We start from the raw sequence: 18,039 nt of genomic DNA on the forward strand, positions 1-18,039 counted from the left end.
GGAAACAATATACAAAAACAGCCTCTTCAATAAGTGGGGCTGGGAAAACTGGACTGCTACATGTAAAAAAATGAAATTAGGAACACTTCCCAACACCATACACAAAGACAAACTCAAAATGGATTAAAGACCTAAATGTAAGACCAGAAACTATAAAACTCTTAGCGGAAAACAGGCAGAATATTGGATGACATAAATCAAAGCAAGATCCTCTATGACCCATCTCCTAGAGTAATGGAAATAAAAACAAAAGTAAACAAGTGGAATCTGACTAAACTTGAAAGCTTTTGTACAGCAAAGGAAACCATAAGCAAGGTGAAAAGACAATGCACAGAATGGAGCAAAATAATAGCAAATGAAACAACTGACAAAGGATGAATTTTCAAAATATACAACAACTCATAAATAACTCAATAACAGAAAAACAAACAACCTAATCAAAAAGTGGGAAAAAGACCTAAACATACATTTCTCCAAAGAAGACATACAGATGGCTAACAAACACATGAAAAGATTCTCAACATTGATCATTATTAGAGAACTGAAAATCAAAACTACAATGAGCTATCAACGGCCACCAGTCAGAATGACCATCATCAAGAAGTCTACAAACAATAAATGCTGGAGAGGGTGTGGAGAAAAGGGAGTGCTCTTGCACTATTGGTGGGAATGTAAATTTATATAGCCACTATGGAAGATGGTATGGAGAATCCTTAAAAAATTAGGGATAAAACCACCATGTGACCCAACAATCCCACTCCCAGGCATATATCCTGAGGAAACCAAAATTGAAAAAGATACATGTGCCCCAGTGTTCATTGCAGCACTATTTACAATAGCTAGAACATGGAAGCAACCTAGATGTCCATCAACAGATGAATGGATAGGGAAGTTGTGGTATGTATACACAATGGAATATTACTTAGCCATAAAAAAGAATGCATCTGAGTCAGTTCTAATGAGGTGGATGAACCTAGAGACTGTTATACAGAGTGAAATAAAAAGTCAAAAAGAGAAAGATAAATATCGTATACTAATGCATATATACAGAAACTAGAAAGATGGTACCAAAGAATTCATTTGCAGGGCAGCAATAGAGAAACAGACATAGAGAACAGATTTACAGACACAGGAAGAGGGAAGGAGAGGGTGAGATGTATGGAGAGAGTAACATGGAAACTTACATTACCATATGTAAAACAGCCAATGGGAATTTGCTGCATGATTCAGGAAACTCAAACAGGGGCTCTGTATCAATCTGGAGGGGTGAGATGGGGAGGAAGATGGGAGAGTTTCAACAGGGAGGGGATATATGTATACCTATGCCTGATTCATGTTGAGGTTTGACAGAAAACAAAAAAATTCTGTAAAGCAATTGTCCTTCAATTAAAAAAAATAAAATTTATAAAGTATTTTTGCTGAAAATTAATTGTTTGAGAACTGAAAAAAATATATAATAGTAAGAGGAGGTCATATCCATATGAGTTAAAAACCTAAAAAATATCAATGAGAAAAAATACTATGGCTCAAAAGAAATGAACAGAAATTCACAGATGACAAATTGCAAGACTGGTAAACATATGAAAAATGTTTAGCTGCACTAGTAATCACAGAAATTTAAATTTAAGTGAAATTTTGTATTATGTATCAAATTCACAAAGTTTTTATTTTATTTTTTAGTATTATGTTCCATGTAAGCAAGTGATGGAATACTGGTAAACTGATTCAACTTTACTGAAAAGCAATTTTGCAATAAGTAGCAGGAACCTTAAAAAAATGTTCATTTTTCAAGTTCTAGGAATCTATCCCTGTGGGGGGGGGGGGGAAATCAGACACCCATGTGTCTGTTTATCACAGCACTGTTTATCATGGCAAAAAAACAACAACAACAAAAAAAGGAAACAACATAAATATGAAAAAATCAAGGAATGTTTAAATAAATTTTAAAACATTTATATGTAAGCTCTCAACAAAAGATGTTGTTGAATCACTTTTGAGGAAAAGAGACATGGCCATGATACTAAGTGGAAAGACCAGGATGCAAAATGTATTACAGTATAAAGGTGATTATATTATTTAAAAAGTACAAATATTGGAAAGAAATATATTCAAATGCTAACTGTGGCTATCTCTGGCTGTGAATTTTACAAGTAAATTCTGTTCTCCTTTTTATGCTTTTCTGTATTTTCAAGTCTTCTGCAATGAGCATATATTACTCATATTCACAACAAAATACTATAATCCACCTTATATATCCTCTTCCCTCTACTTCATAAAACCTTAAGAAGCTGCACTGAAAAATGTTCTTGAATATGGTAAATATTCACATATTGGGATGATGGTGGACTTGTTGGTTGAATTCATTGTTTTTAGAAACTCAAAATAGTTCATAACAGGAAAATGAATCATCACCTACATCATGACAGTAACCCACAGCTAAATAGAAGTGTTGCCACATTTAGAAGTACCACTTCCAAACTGACACTTCAGCTAGTGCTATCAGAAGCTGTCAGGAACAGAAAGCAACAAATGTTGCCTCCCTCACTGATCTCAATCCAATCCTTTATTCTAACCAATCCCCTCTGCAGCATATCCTTCCTGCATCCCTAAGAACAACATTTTGTTATAAAAATGTTGAAATGACAAACAGCTTTCTTCTTACAAATGCACGGAGACAGGTGGTGACTTTTGACCTGAGAATGGAAAAGAATGAAAATTTGACAGTGTGTTTCCTCATGCCAAGCACGAAACACATTGATCTGTCGGCATGAGACTGTTGATTAACTTCACAAACATTTCCTGAAAGAGAAGCAAGGTGTGTAGGAAGATCATAGCCTGAACCTACTCATGTGTTCTGTGCTGTTTGAATATGTCAAATATTGGCACAGAACATATGAGTAGAGCTGACACAAATCAGAGTGCAGGTCCCCTGGCCACCACCATCACCCTGTGCCCTGGTAGAACCATCTCTTCTCCAGAGACACAAAATGAGCAGCTTTCAACCCAGGAATACAATGAGCATAATGCAGGCCTTGGGCTTCCCAGCTGGCTCAGTGGTAAAGAATCTTCCTACCAATGCAGAGCTATAGGAGACACGAGTTTGATCCCTGGGTTGGGAAGATCCCTTGGAGAAGGAATCTTCTCCAAGAAGATTAAGAGAAATGGCAATGCACTCCAGTATTCTTGCCTGGAAAATTCCATAGACAGAGGACCCTGACGGGCTATAGTCCATGGGGACTGAGTGGACACATTTCATATACGAAGTATACATATCCAAAGGTCTTGCATAATTCAAAATTAACATATTTCAAAACTAATTTTCCCGATATTGTTATTGTTGAGTCGCTGAGTTGCCTCCAACTCTTTTGAGACTCCATGGACTATAGCCTGCCAGGCTCCTCTAGCCATGGGATTATCCCAGCAAGAATACTGAAATCTGTTGCTATTTCCTGCTCCAGAGAATTTTCCCACCAGTCCAAATCTAACATAAAGTTTGCAAATATTTGTACTTTTCATTGACTTCATGAACAAACTGACACAGAATATAAGCTCACTCTGTACTCATTCTCAGAGCCTGAGTAATCCAAATTTCCTTAGTACTCCCTGTGGCATTCATCTGGAGTAATATTCCTCTGGACTCTGCCCCTGGCTTAGACTGTCTGAAAGTCTTCCTAGTGTCAAGTGGTGCTCTCTCAGCCCAATTCAAAGGGAACTATGGATCTCTCTCAAGCGGTTTCATTTCATACACAGTTCCATCACATAACTCTAGGAACAAAGGAAAGAAGGGAAGTATGGAGAGACAGAGGGAAGGAAAGGAGAAAGGAAGGAGTAAGGAAAATTTCCAAATTCTTCCATTTTTCCTGATCTTATTCACTATGCCTAAGTCACAAATGTCCTAACACAGAAATTAATAAATATTTGTTGAGTGTCTTCCACAATGAAGAGAAAATTCAATGCAGTTTTTCGTGGAAAGACAGAAGAGGTTGGCGTTAATTAATGAAAGGACTTTTGCTATTTTCCTTCATGAATTCTGTCCAGCTTCTTATCTTTACCTTGCGAGATTCTGATATCTATCTAAAACTACAGAATTACCAAAGACTGTTGTAAATACATATGCTATATACACATGTGAATATACATATTTAGGCCAAAGACAGGTAACAGGACTCCAACCTGATTAGAAAGGAGTCTCTGTGGGGAAAACTAAATGTGTTTGGAACAAGCAGGCAGGCATGAAATTAAGGAATTCATACTTAGACTTTGAGCAATGGAGTGACATGATTTAAAATGTGTTTGGAAACATTAGTGTGCCAATAAGATGAAAAATGGAAGGGAAAGATATTAAAGGGGGAGAGTGATGCTGGGAGTCGAAGAGGATAAAGGAAAGAAACAGACCACCCTTCATATCCTTGGATGCAAATATGGAGGTCCCATTGCAGTACACCATTTCACAGAATGGACTTAAGCATCTGAGGATTTTGGTGTTTGCTGGGGGGTGTTCTGGAACCAATCCTACATAGATACCTAGGGTCTGCTGTACTATGGGCACTATGTGTCACTTTTTAGAATGAAGAAATGTTCCCAAATGCGGGGTCGGGGGGAGTGTCTTAGGGAAAAGGAGAGATCAAGATAATGAGGGGGTAAACTCAACATTAGTAAAACCAAGGTCATGCAATCCAATTCCATCACTTCCTGAGAAATAGAAGGGTAAAATTTTGAAGCAGTTTTCTTGGGCTCCAAAATCACTGTGGACAGTGACTACAGCCATGAAATTAAAAGAAACTTCCTTCTTGAAGAGAAAGTTATGATAAGCTTAGATAGCATATTTAACAGCAGAGACATCACTACTGATAAGGATCTGTATAGTCAAAGCTATGGTTTTTCCAGTAGTCGTGTATGGATGTGAGAGTTGGACAATAAAGATGGTGAGAGCCAAATAATTGATGCTTTTGAATTGTGGTGCTGGAGAAGACTCTTGAGAGTCCTGACAACAGCAAAGAGATCAAACCAGCCAATCCTAGAGGAAATCAACCCTGAATATTCACTGGAAGGGCTGATGCTGAAGATGAAGCTCCAGTATTTTGGCCACCCAATGGGAAGAGCCAACTCATTGGAAAAGACCCTGATTCTGGGAAAGGTTAAGAGCAGGAGGAGAAGGGTGCAACAGGGGATGAGATGGCTAGACAGCATCACCAATTCAACGGACATGAATTTGAGCAAACTCTGGGAGATAGTGAAGGACAGCGAAGCTTGGCATGCTGCAGTCCATGGGGTCTGCACAAAGAGTCAGACACAGCTTAGTGACTGAACAACAACAAAGGAGAAAGAGAAGAAATAAGAGAAACTGCTAGGGGGTAAAAAAAAAAGGTTGTCAAATTAGATAGACTCACCTCTAAGACCTCTGGTTTACCTTTCTACTTTATCAATAGCATTTTCTTGTGCCTTCTAGAAATGTAACTTGTCAAGTACTTAATATTCCAGGTAGTGAAAATCATAATTATATACTTAAAATATTTTAATTAAGCCTTGGTTGATTTTAATTAAAAAGAAAAGAAATACATAGGTCAAAAACTACCATAGTGTTTAAGAAGAAACTTAGAGAAGAACTTTTGTTGACACAAGTGTTTCTAGTGCAGGAATGTTGTCAATAAGATACAGGAAATGAAAGTAGGCCTACATTTAGTGCTGTAAAGAACTCTCCACGAAGAAGACAAAATGCATCTTTAAATTTACTTTTATACACACACTATCTCTTGTGAAAATATTCTTAAATGTTTGATAGTGAGGGATAGAGGGCTTTTGCAACATGTCATTTCTATTTACTAAGACTATAACGTGAACTTGAGACTATGTGTCTGTTATGGAAAATTGTATTTGCTAGAATATTTACTATAAATAACCAAGTCCATTCACTTATAGCTTTAAAGAATGATAGCTGTAAAAATTGAATTTGTTTTCCAGTTATTTTAGGATTAACCCATAGATAGTGACCTTACTAATCTTGTTTTACTTCACCTCACTCATATATAAACAATTTAAACTTCTTTTTTGGGAAGAATATCTAAGATTTGCCTCTCTATCCATACTACTTTTGCAATCGATTTTGTTGAATTATTAAAATCTATATAACATTGCATTCATCCACAAGTCCTTAATTTTGTGCTCTTCTCTCCAACCACATAGGTTGAGTGCCATCCTTATTTCACCCAGCCAAAACTCTTGAAATTTTGCCAAAAACATGACATTGTCATTGTTGCATACAGCCCTTTGGGAACCTGTAGAGATCCATCCTGGTAAGTTGTTGTGGTCCTTTAATGGACCGGAACCTGGTGGTCTGCAGTCAATGATAAGAAAGGAAAAGAGAGAGAGAAAGAGGCTGATATTCCTTGGTTTACGCAGAAAACCAATAAAGCCCTTTGACACAGGGCTTGCATCGCTCATGAAGGCACCTGGCGCCTTCTCAAGGGGGGTGAAGGCACAGTACACCTTCTCGAGAGGGTCTTAGAAGCCTGGGCAGGAGAATGAGCATGATGGGTCTATGCACTCCAAAGAATTAGGCAGAGAGAGAAAGAGAGAGAGAGAGAGAGAGAAAGCAAGACACTGGGACCAAAGCTCTGATGAAACAAAGGTGTTTTAGTCAACATGGTGTGGGCATATATACTGTCTTAACAAGGTAGTTATTCTCAGCCCCAGGGAATGCCTGGATTCCTCAGTCCTGGGAGAGGCTTGCCTCTCCTCTTAATTCCTGAATATTCAGGAATTAATAAGGAACAGAGGACTCCTGACAGATCCAAAACAGCACACAGGAAGCCTCCTGTTAAATGCTTCCTGACAGTAAGTAACGCAGTCTGTCTCCTCAGTAAGTATATTTCCTTTGGAGTATTAGGCTAATGTAAATTGCTTGACTGAAATGACTATTCATCTGTGTGATCTTAAGGAAGTAACAATCTCTTCAAGTCATTCTTCACATATACAAATTACAGCTAACAAAACCTTCCTCACTGAGGTGTAATAATCACTTGGTCTACCTATGAAATTGCCTACCAGTACCTTGATTATTACCTGCCAAAGTAATATTCAGCCATATTCTGAAATTTTTGAATTTTTAAAATCTCTGTATTCAGTGGCAATACTTCTACTGTGATCTCTTCCACAGACTTAAGTAGGAAATTTTCCACTCTGATTTTAAGAGTTGTGCCTCTGCTTCTCCTTCAGTCTTCTTGCCTTTCCCTGTGTGCCTACTTCCAACCCCATTCTCTCTATAAGATCCAGCAAAGAAATATTAGTATTGTTTGCCCTCTGGAAGAGTGGGCTTCCCAGGTGGTGCTAGTTATAAAGAACTGCTTGCCAATGCAGAAGATGCATGAGATGTGGATTCAGTCCTTGGGTTAGGAAGATCCCCTGGAGGAGAAAATGGCAACCTACTCCAGTATCCTTGCCTGGGAAATTCCATGGACAGAGGAGCTTGGTAGGCTACAGTCTAAGGGGCCTCAAAAAGTCGGACATGACTGAGCACTCTGGAAGAGGCAGGTCTATGAACATGCCTGTCTTGATCTTCCCATACTAAGCACTAGTCTTCTGAATACTCTGCATTCAGAGAACTTGGTTACAGGTGACCTGAGTGTTTTGGATAGCTTACCAGGTGAAGGTGAGGGGGGGTGCTGTCAGAGGAGGGGGTGATTGATTAACCTCCAGTTCTCATTCAGTTCAGTTCAGTCGTTCAGTTGTGTCCGACTCTTTGCAACCCCATGAACCGCAGCACGCCAGGCCTCCCTGTCCATCACCAACTCCCGGACTTTACCCAAACTCACGTCCATTGAGTCGGTGATGCCATCTAACCATCTCATCCTCTGTTGTCCCCTTCTCCTCCTGCCTTCAATCTTTCCCAACATCAGGGTCTTTTCAAATGACTCAGCTCTTCAAATCAGGTGGCCAAAGTATTGGAGTTTCAGTTTCAACACCAGTCCTTCCAATGAACACCCAGGACTGATCTCCTTTAGCATGGACTGGTTGGATCTCCTTGCAGTCCAGGAGACTCTCAAGAGTCTTCTCCAACACCACAGTTCAAAAGGATCAATTCTTCTGCACTCAGCTTTCTTTATACTCCAACTCTCACATCCATACATGACTACTGGAAAAACCATAGCCTTGACTAGATGGACCTTTGTTGGCAAAGTAATGTCTCTGCTTTGTAATATGCTGTTTGGGTTGGTCATAACTTTCCTTCCAAGGAGTAAGCATCTGTTAATTTCATTACTCGGCCTAAATATGATACATGTCTTGATTTCTTTTTTTTTTTTTTTTTTAAGGGTGAATGTCTCTGCCCCACCTTTGCTAAAGGATCCATTTCTAAACGCACTGGGGAAAAAGTACAATAAAACAGCAGCTCAAATTGTTCTGCGTTTCAACATCCAGCGAGGAGTGGTTGTCATTCCTAAAAGCTTTAACCCTGAAAGGATCAAAGAAAACTTTCAAGTAAGAGAATTACTTCTGGAAATGTAAAAAGTAGTGTTTTGTATTGTTTTGTTTTTTTAAAGAGAATTTTCTGTTCAGATCAATAAGAAAGCTGCAATGACTTCATATGTTATTTTATACTAACTCCTCAACCCATTCCACCCATGTCTGGATTTAATTTTAGCTGAATTTGTGATAGTTCCTAGTAACTCAGGGATTGCTTTGCTGCTTCTATGCGATCTAGCTCCTTTATTCCTTCTGTTTCCTTACCTATTGACTCTGGACACAACTGTCTCCCTTCTCTGTCAGCACAGCAGGAATAGAAGGTATAAAATTTGAAATTCATAGTAGTCAACTTTCCACCTTCTTAATAGCTCTAGAAAAAGTTGGGGACAAATTCGGAAATTATTGAAGACGATCATTTAGACTTCATGAATGCCAGTTCAGTTCAGTCTCTCAGTTGTGTCTGACTCTTTGCGACCCCATGAACTGCAGCACGCCAGGCCTCCCTGTCCATCACCAACTCACAGAGTCCACCCAAACCCATGTCCACTGAGTCTGTGTTGCCATCTAACCATCTAATCCTCTGTCATCCCCTTTTCCTCATGTCCTCAATCTTTCCCAGCATCAGGGTCTTTTCAAATGAGTCAGCTGTTCGCATCAGGTGGCCAAACTCCAAAGTATTGGAGTTTCAGCTTCAACATCAGTCCTACCAATGAACACCCAGGGCTGATCTCCTTCAGAATGGACTGGTTGGATCTCCTTGCAGTCCAAGGGACTCTCAAGAGTCTTCTCCAACACCACAGTTCAAAAGGATCAGTTCTCTGCCCTCAGCTTTTTTTATAGTCCAACTCACATCCCTACATGACTACTGGAAAAACCATAGCCTTGACTAGACAGACCTTTTTTGACAAAGTGATGTCTCTGCATTTTAATATGCTGTCTAGGTTGTTCATAACTTTCCTTCCAAGGAGTAAGCGTCTTTTAATTTCATGGCTGCAATCACCATCTGCAGTGATTTTGGAGCCTAGAAAAATAAAGTCAGCCACTGTTTTCCCATCTATTTGTCATGACGTGATGGGACTGATGCCATAATCTTCATTTTCTGAATGTTGAGCTTTAAAGCCAACTTTCTCATTCTCCTCTTTCACTTTCATCAAGAGGCCCTTTAGTTCTTCTTCACTTTCTGCCATAAGGGGGGTGTTATCTGCAAATCTGAGGTTATTGATATTTGTCCCGGCAATCTTGATTCTAGCTTGTGCTTCCTCCAGCCCAGCATTTCTCATGATGTACTCTGCATATAAGTTAAATAAGCAGGGTGACAATATACAGCCTTGATGTACTCCTTTTCCAATCTGGAACCAGTCTGTTGTTCCATGTCCAGTTCTAACTGTTCTTCCTGACCTGCATATAGGTTTCCCAAGAGGCAGGTCTGGTAGCCTGGTATTTCCATCTCTTTCAGAATTTTCCACAGTGTATTGTGATCCACACAGTCAAAGGCTTTGGCCTAGTCAATAAAGCAGAAATAGATGTTTTTCTGGAACTCTCTTGCTTTTTCCATGATCCAGCGGATGTTGGCAATTTGATCTCTGGTTCCTCTGCCTTTTCTAAAACCAGCTTGAATATCTGGAAGTTCGTGGTTCATGAACTGCTGAAGCCTGGCTTGGAGAATTTTGAGCATTACTTTACTAGAATGTGTGATGAGTGCAATTGTGTAGTAGTTTGAGAGTTCTTTGGCATTGCCTTTCTTTGGGATTGGAATGAAAACCGACCTTTTCCAGTCCTGTGGCCACTGCTGAGTTTTCCAAATTTGCTGGTATATTGAGTGCAGCATTTTCACAGCATCATCTTTCTGGATTTGAAATACCTCCACTGGAATTCCTTCACCTCCAGTAGCTTTGTTCATAGTGATGCTTCCTAATGCCCACTTGACTTCACATCCAGGATGTCTGCCTCTAGGTGAGTGATCATACCATCATGACTATCTGGGTCATGAAGATCTTTTTTGTACAGTTCTTCTGCGTATTCTTGCCACCTCGTGTTAATATCTTCTGCTTCTGTTAGGTCCATATCGTTTCTGTCCTTTATTGAGCCCATCTTTGCATGAAATGTTCCCTTGGTATCTCCAATTATCTTGAAGAGATCTCTAGTCTTTTCCGTTCTATTGTTTTCCTCTATTTCTTTGCATTGATTGCTGAGGAAGGCTTTCTTATCTCTCCTTGCTGTTCTTTGGAACTCTGCCTTCAGATGCTTATATCTTTCCTTTTCTCCTTTGCTTTTCACTTCTCTTCTTTCCACAGCTATTTGTAAGGCCTCCTCAGACAGCCGTTTTGCTTTTTTGCATTTCTTTTCCATGGGGATGGTATCTCCTGTACAATGTCATGAACCTCCATCCATAGTTCACCAGGCACTCTATCTATCAGATCTAGTCCCTTAAATCTATTTCTCACTTCCACTGTATAGTTACAAGGGATTTGATTTAGGTCATACCTGAATGATATAGTTGTTTTCTGCACTTTCTTCAACTTAAGTCTGAATTTGTCAATAAGGAGTTCATGATCAGAGCCACAGTCAGCTCCTGGTCTTGTTTTGGTTGACTGTATAGAGCTTCTCCATCTTTGGCCTCAAAGAATATAATCAATCTGATTTTGGTGTTGACCATCTGGTGATGTCCATGTGTAGAGTCTTCTCTTGTGTTGTTGGAAAAGGGTGTTTGCTATGACCAGTGCTTTCTCTTGGCAGAACTCTATTAGCGTTTGCCCTGCTTCATTCTGTACTCCAAGGCCAAATTTGCCTGTTACTCCCGGTGTTTCTTGACTTTCTACTTTTGCATTCCAGTCCCCTATAATTAAAAGGACATCTTTTTTGGGGTGTTAGTTCTAGAAGTCTTGTAGATCTTCATAGAACTGTTCAACTTCAGCTTCTTCAGTGTTACTAGTCAGGGCATAGACTTGGATTACCATGATATTGAATGGTTTGCCTTGGAAACAAACAGAGATCATTCTGCAGTTTTTGAGACTGCATCCAAATACTGTGTTTTGGACTCTTTTTTTGACTGTGATGGCTATTCCATTTCTTCTAAGAGATTCTTGCCCACAGTAGTAGATATAATGGTCATCTGAGTTAAATTCACCCATTCCAGTCCATCTTAGTTCGCTGATTCGTAGAATGTTGATGTTCACTCTTGCCATGAATGCCAACCTCCTTTATTTCCTCTATAAGTAATCTGTAACCATCATTATAAATTATAGATTAGAAAATATGTCACTAAACAATGGAGTAGTTAGTTTACCATGCTACTTCCAAAGAATAACTGCTAGGCATTAATAAATGCAGCTATAGAAAATTACCATGTAAAGTTAATCATTACCCACCAGTTGATAATTAAAATCTCAAAAGTAAGTTGTTTTTTGTCTCACTCATAAAGTTAAAAATGAGACAGTATTTACCCCCTCAGACAGGGAAATAATCAGAATGCTGAAAATATGTGGGAAAACAGGCATTTTCATAGAATGCTGTCAGAAATACTAATTTGGAGAAAGACCTTTTCCCAGGTCCATCAAAATTCAAATATATATATATATCCACTGACCCAACAATCTCTCCCTATAGATACATTTGCATGTTTATGTGCATGTATACAGATGTTTATTACAGCATACTTTATCAGCTAAAAAAAAACTGGGAACAATTTTCAGTAAGATCTTAGAAAACAAAATATGATTTATTTGTGCAATGAAAGATTATATAGCCATTTTTCTGTATTTTTCTTTTTTAAAGAACTCTATTGAGGTTAAATTGAAATGCAATGAACTGAACATAAAGTGTAAAATTGGAAAAGTTTTGACATATGTACACATCCATGAAACCACCACAATCAGTGGAATAAACATCTCTAGTATCTCCAACAGTCTCTTTAGGCCCCTTTAGAATCTATTCCTCCTGGTCCCCAAGCCCAAGCCAAGTAATGATTTGTTTTCTATCCCTAAAGACTAGTTTGCACTTCCTAGAATGTCATATAAATGAATTTACATAGTATGTGTGCCTTTATATCCATTTTTAAATAGTAAAGTGAAACTATAAATACCGATGTGGGAAGACATCCATATTAGATAATTATTTTCAGGGCTTTTGTGCTACCACATGAAGGAATGCAATTCAAACTTACCAAAGAAAAAAAGATACAATTTACTGACTCTCATAACTGGAAAATTCATGGATAGATCAGACATGACTGGACACAGCTATTCAAATGATTTATAAAAGAACTGAGTTCTCCCCACCCCCTTTCTCCATATGATGGCACACACAGTCCAGGTTAATCTATTACTCATGTTTAGTAAGGACAATCACAGAGAAAGGCTTCTATCTCTTATCAATCCCTGCTTGTCCCTTTATGGGTCATTGCTACCCTCATAATAATCAGTGTCCAATGAACCAGATACCTTGATTGGTTCCCTGAGGGTCCCCTGTGCTAAAGGAGGTGATGTCATGTGACAGATAGCCACTCTCAGTGGGGGAAGGTGTTAAGGAGAAAGGAAGCTTGTAAGGATTTATTTTTTAAGTGATTTCTTCATGACTGTTTTATGTTATAATAAAATTCCTTATACAATCTCATAAGCTCTAATACTTGGATAATAAATAATCAAAGGAAAGAATGCTCTGAAAAGACCACTTGGAAATGATCCTTGGGGAAGTGACGAAGTAAATCATACATATCTACATGATGGATGCAGTGGCTAGATGGTCTATATATTTTGACAGAAGAGATCACCCAGACATATTATGTGAATGAGATAAAGCTGCAGACTGATAAAAATATGATACAATTCTTGCATTTTGCTCTTGGTGTGCTGAATGTTTGGAAGGAATCTGTAGGAAGGAGACTAGGACTGATGTGATGGATATCAATGCACTTTTTTGTCTTTTCTACTCCATAAATGTCGATGCACTTCTATAGTCTTTCATTTACAAAGAAGTCTTTCATTTCTTTACATATATTTATGTATTATATAATTAAAATTTATTAACGTAAATTACTAAAATAAATACTTTTTAGAAAGATACAAGAGTAATAGAAGATAGATTGTAAACAGATAAGCCAAGTGCTAAATATAAAAATAAGCTAAAACAAACTATTTAAATGTTCATAAAAGACCATCATAAAACCAATGTATAAAGTGTATAAGCTAAAAAGAAAATAAAACAATGAAAATGTAATTAGAATTAAAAGGTAGATGAAGAGACATTAAAAGAGATGAAAGAATTAACAGGATGAAATAAAGCAAATTAAAAGTTTAAAAAATACATTTAGAGACCAAGGAATATTTTTGTAAAAAAAAAAAAAAAAAAAAAGTGCATGAAGGTCACTGTCCAGAATCAAAAGCTCAGCATCTTATACCAAAATAGTAAGAATTCCTTACTTCTAGAATTTCAGGAAATGTTCTGAATGCATATTGTTTCAGAACACTTGAAATTTGATGTCCCCAGCAGGATTGTCTTAAAGACCAAGGGCAGAAAGAATTCCGGCTCCCTATAGGTGGAGTGGCCTCCCAGCACCTGCCTAGTTCCTCTAGGACATTTTCAGAGATGCCCATAAATCTTTGAAGGGCTCTCACTGCTGGCCCCTCCCCCAGATCCCAAGCTCGACTCATCTTCTCCTATTCCAAACGTCTGTTTTTTTGTTTCTGTTATTTCAGATCTTTGACTTTTCTTTCACTGAAGAAGAAATGAAGGACATTGAAGCCTTAAATAAAAACATCCGCTATGTGGAACTGCTCATGTGAGTTCTGGGGGATCATGAATCAATTCCTGCCCAGTGGTGCTGTGTTGTCGAGTCAACCAACAGGCTCTTAGAAATCAGGACCATGTCAACAGAAGGAACAAGGGTAAAGGCCGGTGGGCAGCATGTCCTGGATTAGGAGCTTCATACAAACCTACATTTTTATTTAAAAGAAGAATTCTGGCATTTAGGACATTTCCATTGGTTAGGTTAAGGCATAACAGGTTAAAGACAGTGAGGAGAAATAAGTCACTGCGTTCATATGTTAATACAACGGTGGCATATTCAAACAACGTATTTATTTCTTCCTTAAAAATCAAAGTGGGCACAAATTAGAGCAAAGTTGTCAGCAAGAACAATTCTTGGGAAAGAGGCATGAGAGTGTAGCAGAAAGAGCACCAAGTTGGGAGACAAGAAACAAGTTTTAGACAAACGTTTGCCTGTAAGAGTTGGAGTATCTGGTTTACCTATTGCCTGACTTGAAAGAAAGTGAAAGTGAAAGTGAAGTTGCTGTCGTGTCCAACACTTTATGACCCCATGGACTGTAGCCCACCAGGCTCCTCCATCTATGGAATTTTCCAGGCAAGAGTACTGGAGTGGGGTGCCATTTCCTTCTCCAGGGTATCTTCCAGACCCAGGGATGGAACTCAGATCTTCCGCATTGCAGGCAGATATTTTACCGTCTGAGCCACCAGGGAAATTGCCTGACTTCCCACAGAAAAATTCCTTCAAAATGTTGCCAAGTTCACCTATCGACAGAAATAACCTTTTAATCTCTGAATATTATAGAGCCTTAAAAATTAAAAAAGAAAATAGTTCACGCATATATACATGTATATATTTGTATACACACATACCATTTTTTCTTAATAATCATTCATTAATATTTCCAGTTCTTGAAATCATATGGATACTAATCTTCTTTTTACAATCTTCTCTTTAAGTGAGCATTTTTTAAATGCTAATTAAGATGGTTCATATAATTTGGGCACTTATCTTATTGGTCTCACTATTTTTCATGAGTCAGAAACTGCTGACTATGCTGATACTGAATTTCTAAATCAATTTCTGAATTAATAAAACAGCTTTCTAATGTGAATTTTCCAAGGGAAGAAATTAATTGACATCAAAAAGCACCTCCAGAACAAAAAAGTAAACACAAACACATAACTAACAAACATTTATAGGTTAATTAACAGGTCTCAAAGATAAACTATTTCTATTGAATAAATATCTAAATTTAAAAGAGATAATAAGAGACAGAAAATCCACCAATGTGTTGCTATTTTTACAGTTGGTTGGTGACATTAATTGGTTTGACATTTGACATTTTTCATACCTAGTTCTAGCAACACTGTGAAAATAACTCATTGCACCAGGAAATAACTAGAAAAATCAGCAAGGAGAAACAAAGATTGATTAAAAAAATATATCATTTAGAAATGCTGGGTCCCAGTTCTTCTATTTTTCATCTGGGTGAACTTTGAGAGCCTTTTTGGTTTTGTTTAATATTTTATTGACAATTTAAAGCACGTAATACTTACAGAGAACTAAATCTTAGGTGTGTTTCAGAACAGACATACACACTGTAGTCCTTTTATAGACTGTTTCACCATTATTCTTGCCTGAAGAATCCCATGGACAGAGGAGCCTGGCAGGCTACAGTCCAAAGAGATGCAAAGATTTGCACATGACTGAGCACATATACACACACAGCCTTCCTCTACCCACCCCCTATTCCACACACATACCTACACCAGAGTGCTATCTGGGGCTTCAGTAAAAGGCGCTAGCTTGAGAGGAACCTTGGGGGGAAGCTGGGCACAAAATAAAAATGGAATGAGTAAGAGAAAAGAGGGAGTGGTTGGTGAAACTATCAAAGGATGCTAGTAATACACACAGATGTGCAACATTAGAAGTGAACTTTTCCCCTTTGGGGGAATTGTTTTGGCAGGTGGCGTGACCATCCCGAATACCCATTCCATGATGAATACTGACTTCAGAGAACTCCACAGCAGATATTTTCCCTTCTATGTGTGCTAGGACTTTGGATTGGTGGTTGCTCCAGCCATGGAAATGGCTTACTATCTTCAGATCAAGTGGTGATAGAGATATTTAACTTGTGTGTAGTGTTAGCGACTTTGATTTAACTATGTGGGGCTGGGGGGAGGTTTAAATCTATTGAAATAACTGTTGGAAATTATCAGCTAATGTTTTATTAAATCAGTGTCTTCTGGGTTTCAGACAGAAAAACATTAGGCTTTAGAAAAGACTTCAGAAGTAACATATGAGGATAATAACTCATGAATTTCGATACTGTTGTTGTGGGTAGTCTGAGTTCTTCAGCTGTTAACAGGGCAAGAAGAGGATAGAGAGCTAGACCATGCCAGCGTGCTGGCAGTGGGCTTGATGATTTGAACCACTGACTGTAATATAGTCACAGTCAAGTTAAGATCCACACATGCACTATTAACGAGGAAGTGATTTATCTTATCTTGAGTAGAGAGAGAGGGCTAAGCATAGTAAAATCTTAAAAGAGCTAATTTAACACCAGAGCAGTTAACAAAGCCATACTGATTTGGTTGTCTGTTTCCATCCAGTGTGTTTGTGTAGCTTTTATCCAGCTTGAGAGATGGATAGTTGGTGGTTCTCTCGCATGATTTAAAGGACCTGAGCTTCAACAAGCTAGTGATCCATGATACCACTGCCTATCACTCTCGTCCCCATTCATTATACAACTGCCATTGTGCAAAGAGACTTGAGACAACCAATAGAAATAAAACTCTGTTTTATAAAGTAGCCCACAGACTATTATTTCAAAATAAGTCATAAAAAAAGAAAGTGTTAGGAAACATATTGAAAGAAGAGGCTTTGTAAATTCATTAGACTTAAGACTTTGACAGTTATTGGGATAAGTGAATTTTGAGAAAGTAGCAAGTTCAAAAGAATATTGATAATTTTATTGTATGTAAGTTTTTAAGTGAATAAAAAGATTATTAGAGTTCCATAGTAGAGATGTGCCTGTTTTCAATCCACCCAGAGCAATCTATTTTATTCATATTAAGTCATTCTCACAGGGCAGAAGAGCTCTTTAAAACTTCAAGACAAACTTATGTTTGTCTAAGGCCAGTTGCTTATAGGTAATCTTCTATGACCTGAAGACATACATTTTTGAGGAATTATCACTTAAAAAAATTGATCTTTACTTATTGTTTCCACTAATTCTAAAATTTACAATGCTATTCTGAAATAGCTTGTTCATAAGAAATAATAAAAATGATGATTTATTCTAGCACACGAATCTCTATTTTGTTGCTTGAGGTGGGTGGGGAGAGTCATCTGAATTCATTTAAATTAAAGACCTTTGACTGAATTCCTACTATACATTTAGCACTGGGAACATAGGGAAGAAAAAGGAATACTGTAAGGAAAGAAGAGAAACTCAATTCCTGATTCCTGTTGTCAAAATTCTTCAAAATACTTTAGGGGACTGGTGTGGAAGAAGAACCACACCTATCACACCAATTTTTAAAGACAGGCACTGGAAAAGAGCCCCACTATTTGTCTGGGAAAACATATTGGGTTGTCCAATAATTTTGTTACTATTTTTCTATAACATCTAATGCAAAAATCCAAATGAACTTTTTGGACAACCCAATGTTTCTAGATTGAAAGAGGGAATCCTCTCTTAGTCTAAATAGAAATAGAGGAAAAAAAGTGTTGGAGACAGAAAACAGATCAGGAAAGAGTGATGGTCTACATGAGTTTCTGCGTGTCACTTCTCTAGTCACTTGACTCCTTCC

General features: G+C 38.0%; 1 protein-coding gene across 2 annotated transcripts in view; it reads left to right on the forward strand.

Moving 5' to 3' along the window:
- AKR1D1 (aldo-keto reductase family 1 member D1) overlaps window positions 1–17,462 on the forward strand; it is a 51,464-nt gene extending 34,002 nt beyond the window's left edge. For both annotated transcript variants that reach the window (XM_068973479.1, XM_068973480.1), the window contains 4 exons: window positions 6,184–6,293; window positions 8,310–8,475; window positions 14,154–14,236; window positions 16,191–17,462. In XM_068973479.1, coding sequence (XP_068829580.1) covers window positions 6,184–6,293; window positions 8,310–8,475; window positions 14,154–14,236; window positions 16,191–16,233 — 402 coding nt within the window. In that variant the 3' untranslated portion in view covers window positions 16,234–17,462. The remainder of the gene's footprint in view (window positions 1–6,183; window positions 6,294–8,309; window positions 8,476–14,153; window positions 14,237–16,190) is intronic.
- Window positions 17,463–18,039: the final 577 nt, after the last annotated feature.

Source organism: Capricornis sumatraensis, chromosome 5 (assembly GCF_032405125.1).
Source record: "Capricornis sumatraensis isolate serow.1 chromosome 5, serow.2, whole genome shotgun sequence".
Lineage (NCBI taxonomy): Eukaryota > Metazoa > Chordata > Mammalia > Artiodactyla > Bovidae > Capricornis > Capricornis sumatraensis.